General features: G+C 43.2%; 1 protein-coding gene and 1 long non-coding RNA gene across 3 annotated transcripts; both read right to left on the bottom strand.

Moving 5' to 3' along the window:
• Positions 1-3,540: 3,540 nt before the first annotated feature.
• On the bottom strand, positions 3,541-8,512 carry LOC118567132. Of its 2 annotated transcripts, none has more exons than XR_004933504.1 (3): positions 5,897-8,512; positions 4,305-5,854; positions 3,541-3,817 (listed from the first exon to the last, which is right to left on the bottom strand). It is a non-coding gene; the product is annotated as an uncharacterized LOC118567132 (long non-coding RNA). The 2 variants fall into 2 exon arrangements; XR_004933505.1 differs by having other exon boundaries at positions 6,174-8,512.
• Positions 8,513-10,878: 2,366 nt separating this feature from the next.
• On the bottom strand, positions 10,879-14,025 carry LOC105927198 (RNA-binding protein 15-like). The gene has a single exon (XM_036151377.1). It carries the CDS (start codon positions 13,586-13,588, stop codon positions 11,102-11,104), a length of 2,487 nt encoding a protein of 828 aa, XP_036007270.1. The 5' UTR covers positions 13,589-14,025; the 3' UTR covers positions 10,879-11,101.
• Positions 14,026-17,266: the final 3,241 nt, after the last annotated feature.

Genomic DNA, 17,266 nt, shown 5'->3' with positions numbered 1-17,266 from the left:
ATTTCTTTTGCGCTGAAGTCTCGATTTTGCACACTGCAACGGCAAATTAATTAAATAAATAATTGACGATTGGGTGAATTTTTTAGTTGAATTGGACCCTCACATCTAATTCTGCTCAGGGCCTGAAACAATCTTGGTCCGGCTCTGGATTCTCAAACCAACTTCATCCACCCTGAATAAAAGAACATCTGACGTATCGGACCAGGATGCCATGTTTGAATGCTCTGTGGTCCACGGCTGCTTGTCAGCTGGTCAGCCCTGACTGAAAACCGAAAAAAGTTAAAGTGATGAAAATGTAACCAAGCTTTCCAACCACTACATTTTGACTCTTCATATAGTTGCTCAAAGCCTAATTGATGTAAAGAGCAAAACATTCAGCAGGAAGTTTCTGAGGAGTTTTCCCTCAAAGGAAAAGCTGAACCCGAACTTTTCAACATCCTGCTTAAGTGAAGATTTGGACCAGATTGCCCTTCTTCAGGAGCAATAAATCGGTTTTGAAGTGGACTTGAGTCTATTTGGTGTCTTATTGTTCCTGACTACACACTTGTACGGTCGTATGAAAAAGTGAGGACACCCCTTTCAATATTCTGTTCTTTAATGGGAGATGATCACGTTTTACAGAAATGGGTTAACAGATGTTCTATTCCATTTTATTTATTGATATTACTTGATTTTTTAATCTAATATTTACCATCCATATTCTGCTTTTTGTTTGCAAGCAGCAGAAACCTTATAATCAGTCTATGTTGTAGCCACATGTAGCTTTACTCTTGTAATAAGTCATCAGATACCAACTCTTCTGTATGATGATGATGATTTGTCACCACTTTAGGTTGGGGTGTTAGGTAATTTAGATAGCTAGAGTATAAACTACAGATGTTGTATGTGCTTCATAACGTAGGCTCGTGTCCATTTAGCAAGCTGCCAGGCTTTCCTCAGCGTGCTGGTTTCATGTTTCTCTGTTACAATAATGACAATCTTGCTCACTTGAGGGTGAAACAGGAGACCACACAGATTACTGGAGCGGAAACCGGGAGTCGTATTTGTTGCCCCTTGACTGTACGTACTTCTGGCAACATTCGCATCTTGCTGGATTTTTACCCTTATTTGGTTGATCATGAGCTCTCACTGAAAAGATGGACCACTCTGCATCCTCCTGTTCCTTCCTTTAATCTGTTTTTTCTGACATTATCTAAATGTCCCATCTTACACGCTCATATTAGAAGAGCTAATTGTGTTTAACAGAATCAGCCATTGCTGCAAAGTCGTAAAAGAAACTTTTAAATATAAGAGCTCGTTTTTAATTACAGTAATCATGATGGAAGATCCTCAGAGCCTCACCTGCTGCTCTGCTGGATGAATGATTAATGCATTTCTGCAAGGATGTTCCTCATGTTACCGTGTTTACTGCATGTAAAATAGGCCAGCTGTGCAGGCGCATGGTGCAATAATGAATTTAAAGTAGATGGTCAATGAATTCAATTCAGTTTATTTATATAGTACCAATTCACAACACCTCATCTCAAGGCTCTTTACAAACTTAATTCACTCAAATCATACAGGTTTTCTGTCTCAGGCAGGCGTGTCCAAAATACGGCCCTATAGGGGCCACTAGCGGCCCCTGGGCTAATTTTGTGCGGCCCCCAACAGCATTATAAGAATGACACAAATTTTGCCCCCCAGCACAGGCAGTTGATGCAAAATTATTCCTGATATATTAAAACCTTACTATGTAAAATGCTATATATAAAACACAGTATTTGTCTATCAAACCAGGTGTTTTGCATCCTCTTTTTTATAGTATCAAGTTACTTTTACTCTTACTGCAGAGGATAGACTGAATATTTATATATATATATATATATATATATATATATATATATATATATATATATATATATATATATATATATATATATATATATATATATATAGGCCAAAACAAAACCATATATATATATTTTTTTTTTTCTTTGCCCACGAGTACATTTGACTTGAGAATTTTGGCCCACGTGACAAAAGGTTTGGACGCCACTGATCTAAGGGAACCTAGAAGATTGCATCCAGTCATTCACTCCTCATGGATGAGCATGTAGCAGCAGCAAGACAGTTGCTTGCATTGTATTGCCACTTTGCAGCAATCCCTCGTACCGAGCCTGCATCATGGGATGCATGATTGAAACAGTTAAATAATGCAAATTAATAGAAATGTTCATTGGAGGGTTGTCGGTTGTAAAACAAGAGAGAGACGGATGCTGCACCCTTTTGAGAAATAAAATCACAGATTATAATTAGAACAAATGCAGCCGCCTGAAGAAAGTCTGAGCCCAGCACACATCAGCAGACGCAGATGGCAGCAGTGCAAGACGGCGCCTGCTGACAGTGAATGGCTGAGTTTTGAGGACTGGATGCTGAGTGAGATGAGTCATCTTCTCCTCAGGCTCCTCCCAGGAGACCCACATGAATGATGAAGTGACTGTGCAGTGCATCAAAGCGACGCTCAGAGACGCCTCTGCCATCTAGTGGCCACCAAACAACACCTCACGTTGTCTGCGGGGGAGAAATCAAGACTTAACCTGATTTTACAGGCTCGGCTGAAATGATGCTGAAGTTATTGATCCGCTTCTAGATGTCCTGATCCAGTCTGAATTAATCCTCATCAGATACTCAAACAAGAAGAGGGAGAAGGAACAGATGCAGAAAATAGGAGATTTAAGGATATCACTTATAAAGCAGGTAGGATGCAACTTTTAATCACTTGGGTGCCGATTTGTTTAAAAACGGGACCCATACAAGTAGTAAACAGGTTAAAAAGGGCCCCTAAGATAACCCAATATTAAATGCCTGTATCTAGTATGTTATAAAAGTATTTAACTTTTGTTTTTACATTTTGACCTGCTTCAACAATAAACTGCAATGTGTTGTTTTAGTTTTTTTTTTAGATGGGGCGTTTAAGCAGCAAAGTTGTACATGATTGAGAAATGGAAGGAAAAGGCTGGAAAGTTCAATCCCAAAGAAAATATTTTTTAATGAGAGTGGACATCATATACAGTATGCTGCAGCCTAAACACGGCTTCTACACCAACCCCAGTCTTATTAATACGATGCACCCCCAAAATAAGTGTTAGTTATTAGCATATGGAGGTAATTAAAGGTATAGATAACTGGAATCACTCACGTACCAGTAAGAAACGTTTAAACCAGTGCATAGTTTTGCTTTGGCTCCTCAATCTTTTATAAAAGACCTTGAAGTTTGTGGTTGTAATGTGACAAAATATGAAAAAGTTCAAGGAGTATAAATACTTTTTCAAGGCGCTACCCACCCTCCCTAACACGGATTACGGCTGCTCTACACTAATAAATGAATCAGCGATAGTCAGCTGAATCTCATTAAATACAGCTGTGGGCGTTTCCATCGGGTAGCAACATTAAAACTGAGAAACAACTCAAACTACCCGCTTTTAGGACGAGTTACAGATTACCTTCTGTTTTCAATCAATTGGATCATTGTGAGAGAAAAAAAAGACAAGAATATCAACGTTTTCCCAACAAAATGGCCTTTATTCAAGCACAAATCACAGCTTATGCACAACAATGAAAGGTAAATATAATTTAAGTGGATACATAAATAGTGTGAAGATTTAAACGGTACTTGCCTTGTACTCACCGGTGCAGCTGGTCGCCGTTTTAGGATTACCTCGAACTGAAGGCATGCGTGGATTTATTTGTTCTCCTCATCAGTGAAGATGTGTTTCTCTTTCTTGACCTGAAACACTCAGGAAATTAATTAATGGTTAGTCCCAGCCGGCAGGATACTCTGAAAGAGAAGCTACAGAGAAAAAAAACAGAAACAGGATTTAACTAAATAAAAGAGCATGAACATTTATGGTAGGTAAAAAATAAAAATAAAAAAAAATTAAAAGATTTCAGTTAGTGGAAATGAGCACGGTGAAAAAACTGCAATAATTTCACTGCTTCAGGATCAAATGGAGGGATGTTAGATGACAGGAATAACTGGACTGATAATTACTGTGCAGCACCAGATCTGCCCCAAATAAAGACAAAATACACAAATAAATAACAGGCTTCATAAAATAATTCAGCCATAAAGTGAAATCAAAACAATTAGCTATATTAGCATTGAAGTGAATTGTAATAGTTATCTAAGTGAGCTACACATTTATTTTTTTCCATTGATTCTTAGTTTTGGCAGATTTGGTCCTCCAAGTTTTTTTTTAATTCATAGCGACAAAGCTTTGAGATTCTCAATAAATTTTGGTATTAAGGCAGAATCCGCCACAGACCTCGTGTTCATTCTTTATTTCTGTATTCTCTCTTGATTTTGGTCAGTTTAGTCCTCCACAAACAGCCGAGTCTCCGCAGCCTCCGTCACAGAAGCCTCGTGTTGTTCTGTTGGCCCGCATCATCATCTTGGACAAAAACAAAAACACACAAAGACCTGAAAAGAGTCTTAAAAAGTAAAAAAAAAAAAAAATAGAAATAATTCAAAAGCAAAGCCTTCAGCAGATGTTTTGCCAAGTTTTCATGAAATAGCTACAACAAATTTCCATGACGACTGAAATTATTGGTGCTAGGAACTATGTTTGTTTCTTGTAACTGCGTCGCTTCATCAGGACTCATAGATGCAAATTTAAGACCTTATAAGATTAAGGACCCATGTGAATGACAAATATTAAAAACTATAAAACTTTAGATAACATAGCTAAAGCATTTTGATTTTAACTCCCTATACTGAGCAGAAAAGTCAGTTTTGACTGCATTGTTGGGAGGGTTTGTTTGAAAATGTCTCTAATCATTGTAGTTTCCTTTCTGATCGTTGTAGTTTTATTTCTGGTTATTGTAGTTTCTTTTCTGATCATTGTAGTTTTATTTCTGGTCATTGTAGCTTTATTTCTGGTTATTGTAGCTTTATTTCTGGTCATTGTAGTTTCCTTTCTAATCATTGTAGTTTTATTTCTGGTCATTGTAGATTTATTTTTTGGTCATTGCTATTTCAGTTCTGGTCATTGTAGTTTTATTTCTGGTCATTGTAGCTTTATTTCTGGTCATTGTAGTTTTATTTCTGGTTATTGTACTTTTATTTCTGGTCATTGTAGTTTCTTTTCTGATCATTGTAGTTTTATTTCTGGTCATTGTAGCTTTATTTCTGGTTATTGTAGATTTATTTCTGGTCATTGTAGCTTTATTTCTGGTTATTCTAGTTTCCTTTCTAGTCAGTTTAGGTTTATTTCTGGTTATTGTAGTTTCCTTTCTAGTCGTTGTAGTTTTATTTCTGGTCAATGTAGCTTTATTTCTGGTTATTGTAGTTTTATATCCGGTTATTTTACTTTTATTTCTGGTCATTGTAGTTTCCTTTCTGATCATTGTAGCTTTATTTCTGGTTATTGTAGCTTTATTTCTGGTTATTGTAGTTTTATTTCTGGCCATTGTAGTTTTATTTCTGGTCATTGAAGTTTTATTTTTTGGTCATTGCTGTTTCAGTTCTGGTCATTGTAGTTTTATTCCTGGTCATTGTAGTTTTATTTCTGGTCATTGCTGTTTCAGTTCTGGTCAATTGTAGTTTTATTTCTGGTCATTGTAGCTTTATTTCTGGTTATTGTATTTTTATTTCTGGTCATTGTAGTTTCAGTTCTGGTTATTGTAGCTGTATTTCTGGTCATTGTAGTTTTATTTCTGGTTAGTGTAGTTTTATTTCTGGTCATTGTAGCTTTATTTCTGGTTATTGTAGTTTTATTTCTAGTCATTGTATTTTTATTTCTGGTCATTGTAGTTTCCTTTCTGATCGTTGTAGCTTTATTTCTGGTTATTGTAGTTTTATTTCTGGTCAGTGTAGCTTTATTTCTGGTTATTGTAGTTTTATATCCGGTTATTTTACTTTTATTTCTGGTCATTGTAGTTTCCTTTCTGATCATTGTAGCTTTATTTCTGGTTATTGTAGTTTTATTTCTGGCCATTGTAGTTTTATTTCTGGTCATTGAAGTTTTATTTTTTGGTCATTGCTGTTTCAGTTCTGGTCAATTGTAGTTTTATTTCTGGTCATTGTAGTTTTATTTCTGGTCATTGCTGTTTCAGTTCTGGTCAATTGTAGTTTTATTCCTGGTCAATTGTAGTTTTATTTCTGGTCATTGTAGTTTTAATTCTGGTTATTGTACTTTTATTTCTGGTCATTGTAGTTTCCTTTCTGATCGTTGTAGCTTTATTTCTGCTTATTGTAGTTTTATTTCTGGTCAGTGTAGCTTTATTTCTGCTTATTGTAGTTTTATTTCTGCTTATTGTAGTTTCAGTTCTGCTTATTGTAGCTGTATTTCTGGTCATTGTAGTTTTATTTCTCGTTAGTGTAGTTTTATTTCTGGTCATTGTAGTTTCCTTTCTGATCATTGTAGTTTTATTTCTGGTCATTGTAGCTTTATTTCTGGTTATTGTAGTTTTATTTCTGGTTATTGTAGTTTCCTTTCTGATCGTTGTAGCTTTATTTCTGGTTATTGTAGTTTTATTTCTGGTCATTGTAGCTTTATTTCTGGTTAGTGTAGTTTTATTTCTGATCATTGTAGCTTTATTTCTGGCCATTGTAGTTTTATGGATGGTGATTGTAGTATTATTTCTGGTCATTGTAGTTTTATTACAAAAATTATTAAACACCTGAATTCAACATGAAGGACAACAAACCTGTGCAGTTAGAGAAAAAAATGCAATAAGCTTTTCCTAAAAACTCAACATAAAAAAATATCCACAGCAGAGGCAACGAATGAGCGTGTAAACTTAAATTACTATATAACTAATTGTTTGCATGGCTTACAACGAATCAGCGCCTATTTAAGCCTTGTCAGGGATAAAAGATTTTTGACCCCACAGTAACCTATAGGAATCCAGAAAAAGAAGAAATACGACCCTCACAAAAAGCAGCAGTTTATATTGAAAAGGTTTCCGAGCGCCTGTTTAGACGCCAACATGCTAATTGAGGAAGTCAAAGACTTCATGCAGCATTTTAAATGAATGCAGCGAAAGTTTGCAGAAACTACGTAAGCGGAGATAAGAGCGGTTCAACCACATTTTAGTGCAGCCTGTAGTTCACGATCATGACAGGAAAAAGTCCTAATGGGGTTAGAGCTCCGTTTCCTGCAGCTCTGCAGCAATATGGCTGCAACACTGTTTACATACCTGGCATACCGCTGCTACCTGCACACAGTGTGGGCCGGGCCTTCAGTCTCCCACACGTCCGTCAGCTGCTCATCCATCATCATCTAAATCACAGGCAGCTCAGAGTGGAGAACCCCAATTAACACCATCAACATCCGCCTTCACTCAAAGGAAAGCCCGGCATTGACAGCTTAAAGCTCTGCATCTAGGATGGCCTGGCTGGCTCTGAGGCCGCTGCTCTCCATTGTTTGTTAAATGTAACGAGGATTTCATCCCAGGAAATATTTAAGCATTTACAGCGTCAATAAGCGTGGCTCTTTAACGCGGCGCCTGGTTATCAGAGCTCTATAAAAGCTGCATATACTGTTCACCTTTGACATGTTGAGTAAACCGAGTCGGCAGTTTTTGCCGTTAATGATTTAATGACATTTAAAGCAGCAAACTTGTTCCAGGAAGCCATCATTGAACAGCTGGAAATGGCTTATGATGTTTTGGTTTTAAGTTTGAGGCTATCCAGTAACATCAAGTCTCTAAATAATAAAAAGACTAATTATTTCACATTAATCTTTTTTTTTTACTACAGGGCTTGAAAGCCAAGATTTCGTGCTGTTTAAACTTAAGGAAGCTGCATTTGTTCAACTTGAAACGTACAGGTTATCAGGATGAGCTGATAGTGGATCAGGAAACGAGAACTTTGGATTTTGAAAGGCCTGAACACGAAACAGGCCAGTTTCGCAGGTTTGTTGTGTGGGAGGTGTGAAACTTTAAGTCCTGCTTTTATTTCCTTCATCCTGCGAGGCTCTGTTATCTGCTGCCCCCTAAAACAGGAACGTCTCGTCTACAAGCTGCTGCTGCTCTGAGCTGCGTGGGAAATAAAATTAAATATAAAGGGTTAAACAATGGCTGCCTGTGGCCTTCAGGGATCAGATTTTTCAACTTATTTATAAAGCTCTCATGGCTCTGGTCCGTGGTATTTAAAAGCTTTAATTTTATTTGCGTGGTCTGCGGTTGAGGAGGGTTTTAAAAATCCCAAATGACAGAATTGACATTTAATAAACAGTTCTCGCCTCTAGGATGGATCCCCTTAAGATCAGATGAGTGTCGCTGAGGTTTTTGGGCAAAGCGCTTATTTATAATCAGTCTAATCCTGAGCTTTTACCGTCATCTTCTCACCCACCTTTTAATTTAACATTCTGAAGTCATGCGCTTTTAACTTTTTTCATCCCCCCTCCCTTAGTTTTCCTTCATACACATTTGAACTTGTTTTTCTACTATATTTTCAATCGTTATTTTAATTAGCTCTTTCTTAATTCTCATATTATGGGGACGTATTTAAGGCTTTTAGGGCCTTAAATAAAACCTAAGATTATTATTTTGAACAGAAAGTTTGTGGTGCTGACTCGGTCGCAGCTGTCCTGCAAGTCTTCAGCTGATTCAGCAAAAGGAAGTAGATCAAAGCAACTTTTTTTTCCCCCTTTACATAATAACCTAGATTTAAAATAAGAAACTTTATGCTTGTTTTGTCTCTTGGTAAATCCCTTGACGTAGCAGGTTTTTTAAAATAGGCCACAACATGTCCACAGTGACTTAACACTGATACGTACCGCTGCCTTAAGGCCCACTCCATACGTTACCCGTGGAGACCTGCAGCTCAGCCACAGGCGTTTCATCCCCTCAGCTCCAGGGCCACACACAGGGAGACCGAGCCACGGGCCCCCCCTGCCCCCCCCCCGGCCGCCCCTCCAGGGGCCGGCGTTGCCGTCAGGAGGCGAGATCCAGCAGCAGTTTCTGACAGCGTCGCTTTTCGCCCGCAGCTTTAAAAGTGCATGAACCAGATTTTAAGGAATCGACTAAAGTTTGAACTCGGATCTTTCCTTTCTCCTCTCCAGCGCCGTCTGCCGTGTGAAGGAGTCTGGCCCTATAAAACGCAGAGGCCCTTCCTCTTGAAAACTCCCAATGCAAGAAAACTCTACACACAAACACCGCTCCTCCGCTTCGCTGTCCTTCCGCAGGGGGACGGCGCGGCGTCGGCGTCGCAGTCGGCCGGCTTTCAGGGACTCTAGACTTGCTGAAACGGTAGTAAACAGCATGGCCAGACTCTCCATCTCAATGAAGGCCACTCGAAAGCTCTTCACAAGGAGGAAGAGGAGGAGGAGGAGGAGGAGGGTCATTCAGTAACATGAAAACACAGAACCGAGAGGCTTTTTGCTCGCCTCTCCGCCGGGAGGCCGCTCCTGCTGTCAAAGGTGAAAGCCTCTCCGGTTCGATAAAACCACTTCCCAGAACAGAACAGGTCACAAAAGGCTGATCTTCCGAGGCACTCGTCTTTCCCACGAAAGAGCAAATTTATTAAAAACAAGATCTATCAAGTGCTCGCCGCACGTTTGTTTCGTGTGTTTGTCTGACAGTTTAGGCCCACGGATGCTCTCTCCACTTCTGTCTCCAGATATCCTGAGTTTACAGCACATACTTTTTTTCTCTCTCTCTTTTTTTCTCTCTCTCAATTAAAAAAAAAAAAAACAGTATTTTAAATCAAAGCATGAAAATCAACGAGTAAAAGTCTTCTCAGATGACGGCAGGAAGGGGCCGTCTGCTGCGCTCCAGCGCTCCTTTCGAGTCCACAAACGTCGTCCTCCGCGTCCAGACTCCAGATCAGACAAAAGGGACGGCCGTCGTTTACAGAGATCTTCATCACCGCTTTGGTGAAAACAGCGTCAGCTTTACCCCCCCCCCCCCCCCCCCCATACACACACAGTCAACACCAAACCCAACGTGCCAGCTAAAACCTTCTGGGGAGGGGAAGGAGGCAGAAAGCAGCGTCGGCTCATACGTGACGGTGACTCGGCTGTTTTAAGGCTCACAGAGACGGCTGAGTCATGTTTAATCTATATAATAAAAGCAATGCATAAATATATATATGTGATCCCAGATTGTTGCTTCTTTTTTTTTTCACTGTTCTTTTGGATTTCTATAATGAAAGAAAAATTTCAACCAGTAATCAGATAAAAGGAAAAAACTGGAGAAAAAATTATAATTTAGAAGAACGACGTCTGCTTTTTGTCTCCATCCTCTTCAAAACACCTTTACAGGCGATGCTGTTGGCAGTGCTTAGAGAAAAAAAAAATAATACACATGGAAAAATAAAACATGGCGTCGTGTCCCTGCATCGTCTAACTTTAGCCTAGATCAATCATCTGTATCCAGAACCCAGGAGAACTTCGCTGAACATCTCTGAGAAGTTATGGGCTACAGACTCTGGGAGGAAAGTGGATAAATCTGCAGGTTTGAGCTGCTTCTGACCAAGGAGCTGTAGGTAAGGAAGCTGGTAGCTGCTAACACGGAGCAGAAACCTAAGATCTGCTAAAAAAAACCTGAAGATTGATCCACTTTTCTCCAAAAACACAGACACCAAGGCCACAGGTGAGGTTCCTGTTCCACAGGATGTCATGCATGAACCAACCGGGCGTAGAAACCTAATTCAGTCAGGGGTAGTTAAGATTTTAAACATTTAAAAAAAAAAAAGAAGGAGCGATTTAGATCACAACGTATCAGACTGAACTTTTGTCTTGAATATTAGCCGGTTAAATAAAACTGGAGGCGACTTAAATTTAGGCCCGGACAAAAAGCAAACAGACAAAATCTAATGTTTTCTCTCTAATGTTTGTTTTTGTGATGGAGGAAAGTTATTCAGAATAAAGCAGCTCCCTTTAAGTCTAACCTGTAATCAGCAGAACGTAATCTGAGTGAAGTCCATCCGTTTACCGTAATATAATAATCTTTATCTTTAGCTCAGATTTCTTCTTAATAAACCTTTCACAGCATGAAGCCCCCCCCCCCCACAGATCACACTGGGCCTACGCCGTTTAGTCAGACCCTCACACCTGGACAGACGGGTGAACAACAACAACAACAACAACAACAAACGTCTGTTGGGACTTTTTCTTCACGAGGCTCCTTTAATGATGACGATCACCAGGTAGTCTTCCTCCGATTTGGCGAAGGCTTTGGCCGAGGCGTCCACGAACCGCTGCGAGAACTCGCACGGCGGGAACGCGTGCAGCACGCCGCTGTGCTCCTTGTCGCGGCCGCCCCCGACGGGGAGGCTGACGATCCCCGCCGCCTCCTTCTGCTTGAGGTAGGACACCAGGTTCTTCAGCGGCCGCTCGGCGGGGCTGCCGGCGTCCTCGGGCCGCCCCGGCACCGCCAGCAGGACGGCGTGCCCGCCGGGCCCCGCGGCCTTGATGCGGCGGCCCACCTCGTCCAGCTTGGGCCGGTCCAGGCGCAGGCGCTGGCTGATCTTCAGCTGGGACACCTTCCCGCCGGTGGGGCCCTCCACCAGCAGGCCGGCGGCCATCGCCATGTCCCCGTCCAGCAGGTGCAGCGCCGCCGGGAAGCTGCTGTTCTTCAGCAGGAGGACGCCCTCCCACGCCTGGCTCAGCTTCGGCCCGTCGGCGCCGGACTTGGACGGCGAGGGCTTGGCTGGGTTGTCCGGGCGCTGGTCCTTCTTCGCCGGGCTCTTGGACGCGTCTCCGGCCCTCCGCTTGCTCTCCCTCTCGGCGGCGGCGGCGGCGCCCGGCTGCGAGGGGCTACGCGTCCGCTTCCTCTTCTCGCCGAAGCCCACGGCGGCGTGGTTGTTCTGCCGCTCTCTGGCCGGGCTGGGTCTGCCGGAGCGGGGCAGGCGCTCGGGGTCGCTGTAGCGGCCCCCGTCCCGGCTGCTCCCCCCGGGGCTGCGCTCCAGCGAGCCGCCGTGACGCCGCGGGCCAAAGTCGCCGTTGTCGGGCGAGGAGCGCTCCGCCCTCCAGCCGTCGCCCAAATGTCTCCGTTTGAGGTCTCGGCCCTGCAGCTCCCGCTCCACGGACCAGGCCTCCCGGGGGCGTCGGTCCAGGTGGTCGACCGGGTTGAACCCCCTCATCCTGTCGTGGGCGCTCAGGCCCGCCCACTCGGCCGACGAACAGGGGTCCCGGAAGCGCCCGGGGAGCGGCGGGGTGTGGTCTCTCACTCGCACGGGCTCGGCCAGGCGGTGAGAGAAGGGCTCCAGGTCGAAGTGGGGCACGGGCAGAGGAAGCTGCATGAACTGCTGCTGGGGGTAGCGGGCCTCAGACTCGGCAAAGTCCACCCTGAGTCGTCTGCCGGGGCCGCCGAGGGGGAAGCCCCTCATGTGGGTCCACGCGGCGTGGGCGGCGTCCAGGCTTTCGTACTGGATGTAAGCCCACGAGTCCCCCTTCCTGTAGTGTATAGTCCTGATGGTGCCGAAGCGGTCGAACTCTTTGGCCAGCGCCGCCGGCGGGACCCAGGGGCCCAGACCCCCCACCCACAGCCTGGCCGTGGGCTTGGGCTTCCCGTATCCGATCTTCACCGAGCTGTGGCCCACCATCTTGCCGGACATGGCCACCTTGGCTCGGTGGGCCATGTCCAGGTTCTCGAACTTGATGAAGCCGAAGGTGGTGCTCTGGCCCCTGACGGCGCGCTTTATGTCCACCTCTGTGATGGGCCCGAACCGCTCGAAGGCCCTCCGGACCTCGCTCTCCGTCAGCCCGGCCTCCAGGTTGCCCAGAAACAACGTCCTGTTGGCCCGCTGCTCGTCCTCGGGGCTCAGCAGCTCCTCGTCGCGGAACACGGAGCACTCGGGGGGGATGAACGGGGGCCTGCAGCGGGGGGCCTCGTACAGCGGCACGTCTCTGTCTCTTTCCAGCTCCCTGAGGTGAGGAGGCAGGGGAAGGGGAGGAGGCGCGGGGAGGCGCCCCATAGCCAGCTGCTGCAGCCGGTAGTCCCTGTACGCCTGGACCGGGGGAGACTGGGTCCTGTGGGGGTGGAGGGGTCTGTGTCCGGCGGAGAAGCCGTCCTTGCCCACCGGGGAGCGGCTCTTGCGCTTGCTCAGGTACACGGTCTCTATCTTCAGCGGCCTGTCGTACAGCACCAGCTTCCCGCGGGCGTGCTTGGCCGCGCGGGCGTCTTCGGGCCTCCGAAAGTTCACGAACGCCACCCGCTCGTGGTTCTCGCGGCCTATCTTCACGCTCACGTCGCCGAACTTCTTGAACTCGTGGAAGAGGCCGTCCTCGATCTCCTCGTCGTTCAGCTCCGAGCCCAGCTCGCTGATTTTCAGAGACTTGTACTCACTTCCTGGGGCCGACGTAGGCCGCGGCTCGCTGCGGGCGCCGGGCCTGCTGGACGCCTCCGCCGCGGTGTCCTTGTTCCCCGACGAAGCGCCGTAGTCGTAGCCGCTACCGGCCCGGCTGGACGAGCTGTGGCCGTCCGAGTCTCGCTTGTCGCCGGGCAAAGATCTCCTGGAGGACGCGCCGCTCTGCGCGGAGCCGTTGCTGGCAGAGAGGGCTGCGGACTTCTTGCTGCTCGGGTAGCTTCCTCCTCGGTCTCTGCCGTCGTCGGACCCGCGGCTGCGTTTTTTCACCGGCGATCGCTCCTTCCCTTTCATTTCCAGACGCAAACGGCAGCCACTCCAATTTCGGTGATGTGCCTAAATGTACGCTCTCTTGTTACAGCAGTCTCCACTTACAACTGACGGAACTTAGGAACGCTTTATCAGGCGAACGACGTCACCGCCATGTTGGATAAACTGTACTGTAATAGAAGCCCCGCCTTCTGTGGGTGAAAGCAGCTGATTGGCTGCGAGAGCCTGTCAGTCGCACGACAAAACCAAGCACGTAAAGCAGGGCGCGTCTGTGGTGCCGTAGATGTTTGAAGAGCAGACGCGAGTTGGGAAGTTACGCCGGCGCATGCGCCATATTGGGAGTGGCAAGTTAGCCTTGAAAATAACAACAGGTGTGCTTGGAAATTGAAGCAAACGAATTACCTAATTTAAATTCAGCATATTTTAATTTATATATAAGCATTTATTGTATATTTGATTCTATCAACTCATTACTGATGTTAAAAAAGATGTTTACAGTATAATCAAGTATAAAGGGTGACTGAGGGAACCGAATTGAGGGAAATGTAGTGAGTCGTTTTATATCTTGTTTTGTTTTCCACAAAGAGTCAAAACTCCTAGCTTGCATGGCTTTTTTTGTTCTTCTTTGTAAAGGACGACAAAAACAGCCCCTCACAACGTGGCGGGGGCATTGACGCTTTATCCAGGCGCGCATGTGGCTTCTGCTCTTCTATTTCTATGTGTTGTTCTGCCGGGGTCAGAGTACAGTTCCATTGGAAGGAGGTAATATTTCATTTCATATGATAATATAGAGATGTTGACCAGTTTTAGGGCTTTAGATAAGAGTGTTTTAGCCGTATAGTGCATTATATAGCTATATTTTCAAAGTGCCACAAAGAGGTGCAGGTTTTAGAAAGCATACAAAACAAAACATCAACTGGGTGAGGATTTGTTTCTTTGTAGGGTTACATAACTTCATAACTTGTCTTGAGAGTGTATTGAGCAATACACATAAAAAAAAGTTCATACTTATTATCTACTTATTATATCATCACATGGCTGGGGTGGGAAAGTATGGTACCATTGAACTGCTCTCTGACAGAACAAATGCACCTGATACACGTGTCAAGCATAGCAATAAATATAGGTGTATTATTAACGTGGTTACACATTAAGAAAGTTGAAAAAAGAATTTCATTCAATCTGCTGAAGGTTAGAAGTACACAAAAAGTGGGCTTAATAAAATGTATATTTAAAACCTGCCTAAATGCATTTGTTGTTGTTGTGTTGTTTGTTTTTTCAAAGGGTCCTTTTAATCAGGCAAATGAGTCTCATCGAATAACATAATCTAATTGATTAAATTTGACTGTATTTTCGGTTAGATTGAAGGTGACAGAACCTCACTTTTGTCACGAATGACGTAGTAAATGTTGCTGTTTCTGGAAAACACATGGAGCAGTCTCATTTCAAGATGAAATTGTCACACTGTAAACATTAAAGTTCTGTTTAAAATAAAGATTTTAGTGCACACGTTTGAATTTGTTGTACATTTCCTCTTGTGCACACATGGCCAAAAGTCAAAAAACAGACTCAAACACGTACATCCCTACAAATACATACATCTGCTACAAATATTTTTGATAAATGTGCCTCAGACTATAGCATGTCAAACTCTTCCTTTTTGTAGCCATTAACAAGCTCCTGATATAATTCTGGCTAAATATTTGACCACTCAGAACAAACCAGTGAAGGGTATTTAGATTGGTTGGCTTCCTTGTGCAGCCTGGTTGTAAGCATACAGTACATGTTATCAGTAACTTTATGAAGCCTGATTTGTCTTCACCATATTATTTGTTGTGGATTCGATGAGTTTGCTCTGTTAGAACACCTACTTCTAATCAAGGTTCAACTGGAACCACAAACACTCAAGCCAACCATGAACAAAAAATTGTTCTTTTTTTTTCATCATTTGGGATTAAATGGAAATATTATGCCTGATTGAAAAATGTATTTGTCCACTGGGACTATCCACATACCTTTCTTGAGATTTAGAAAAGACACCAAAGGGGTGTATTTGGAACAGGCTTTCAAACTCAAGAAAATGCTATACCTGCTGTCTAGCATGGCGGTGGCAGCGTCAGGCTATGGGGGTTGTATTGCTGCCGGTGCTAATTGGGCTTTGCAAAAAGTTTAGGGAATAATGGAGAAACACGAGTACCTCAAAATTCTTCAATTTCATCCCAGATCAACAACTAGATGAGAGTTACCCTTTTCAACCTTGGACCCACTGGATTACCTCAGGATCTTAACCTTGGAAATTTTGAGAAAGCCAAGGCTGCATCCGAAAGGGTCTAATGGATAAGCCAAAGAGGAAATGTGTCCGAATTCACCATGTTATCCAAGTGCTGTCTGAATAGTGCAGTCAGTAAGGAAGGAGGTAGGAAAAGGAGCTTGTATACTTCCTACAATAGCTCCTTTAGCATAGGGAGCCAGCAATGTCCCTTACAGGCTCTAGGGAGCAATTAGGAACCCCACAATCCTTTGCGTGACATGACATATGAGCACAGCCCAACTCACATAAATAAACAAAAATGTCCGGAGAGAACACTTGCTTTGTATTTCTTTTTTGGAAGGCTGTAGGCTCTGATTTGACTAGATCAGGGGTCTGCAACCTGTGGCTCCAGAGCCGCAAGTGGCTCTTTACACCTTCAGCTTTGGCTCTTAAAAACTTGGACCAAAAATGCGGTAATTTAAAGGTATTTTAAAATGGCTAGCGTTTGGATTTATTTAGTTCTGCAAAATATGCATAACATTTCCAGAAAGAAAGAAACTAATGGTGTATAGAATATTGTACTATAGATAAATTAAGTATCTTTTTGTCAATAGGTTGCAAACGACTTGCTTTTTCATCATTTTGATGCCATTTGCTATAAAAATCAAATTGAATTGTCCAATTGAAGAAAATGCATTAAACCTAAATGCAAAAATACTGTTGGTTAAATAATAAAAACTTCATCTTTAATTTAAAAAAATACAAATAAACAAATCTCTTGTTGTACACTATAGAAACAAGCTCTTGTTTCAGGGAGATGTGTAACTTTGTGGCTCTACACAAAATGTGTTTAGCTGGACCGAGGGCAGAAACGGCTCTGCGTGTTGTAAAGGTTGCTGACCCCTGGACTAGATCATCTATGTGCATTTCCAACACGTAATGAAGTATGTGTTAAAGGTTGTCCGAAATTGGCACAGCAGTCCGAAGCTCCTTTCCTACCCACGATGGAGTTGTTGCTGTTGACCTCATGAAGGATTAAGGAACAGGAAATAGGGGCTATAATTAGAACGTTTTCGGATGCAGGCTAAGTCTTTGCCAGGAAACAAAGCAGTTTTGTTCAATTATGACAAGAAGAGTCATCAAACATCCAGTCAGAATTGTGCCAGAAGTTAGTTGATGCCTACAAAAAGCATGTTGCTGAGGAACAATCTGCCAAAAGAAATTTCTCCAAACATTCGTTAAAGCAAATATTAATTTAATATTAAATAATAAATGGGTGTCACTCATAACAGTTTCTATAGTTAGCTAATTCTGCTACCGTATTCTTCGTTTTTAACTTTTCCTATGACATCCTTCATTTTCATCTGATGTCCAACAAAAATCTGTCTCTGTTGCTGTAACTTTTTGATATTTTGTCATAGTTTTATGACATAAAATAGCTTTCTAGTATA

Source organism: Fundulus heteroclitus, chromosome 20 (genome assembly GCF_011125445.2).
Source record: "Fundulus heteroclitus isolate FHET01 chromosome 20, MU-UCD_Fhet_4.1, whole genome shotgun sequence".
Taxonomy (NCBI): Eukaryota; Metazoa; Chordata; class Actinopteri; order Cyprinodontiformes; family Fundulidae; genus Fundulus; species Fundulus heteroclitus.
This window is presented reverse-complemented; position numbering and strand designations above follow the sequence as displayed.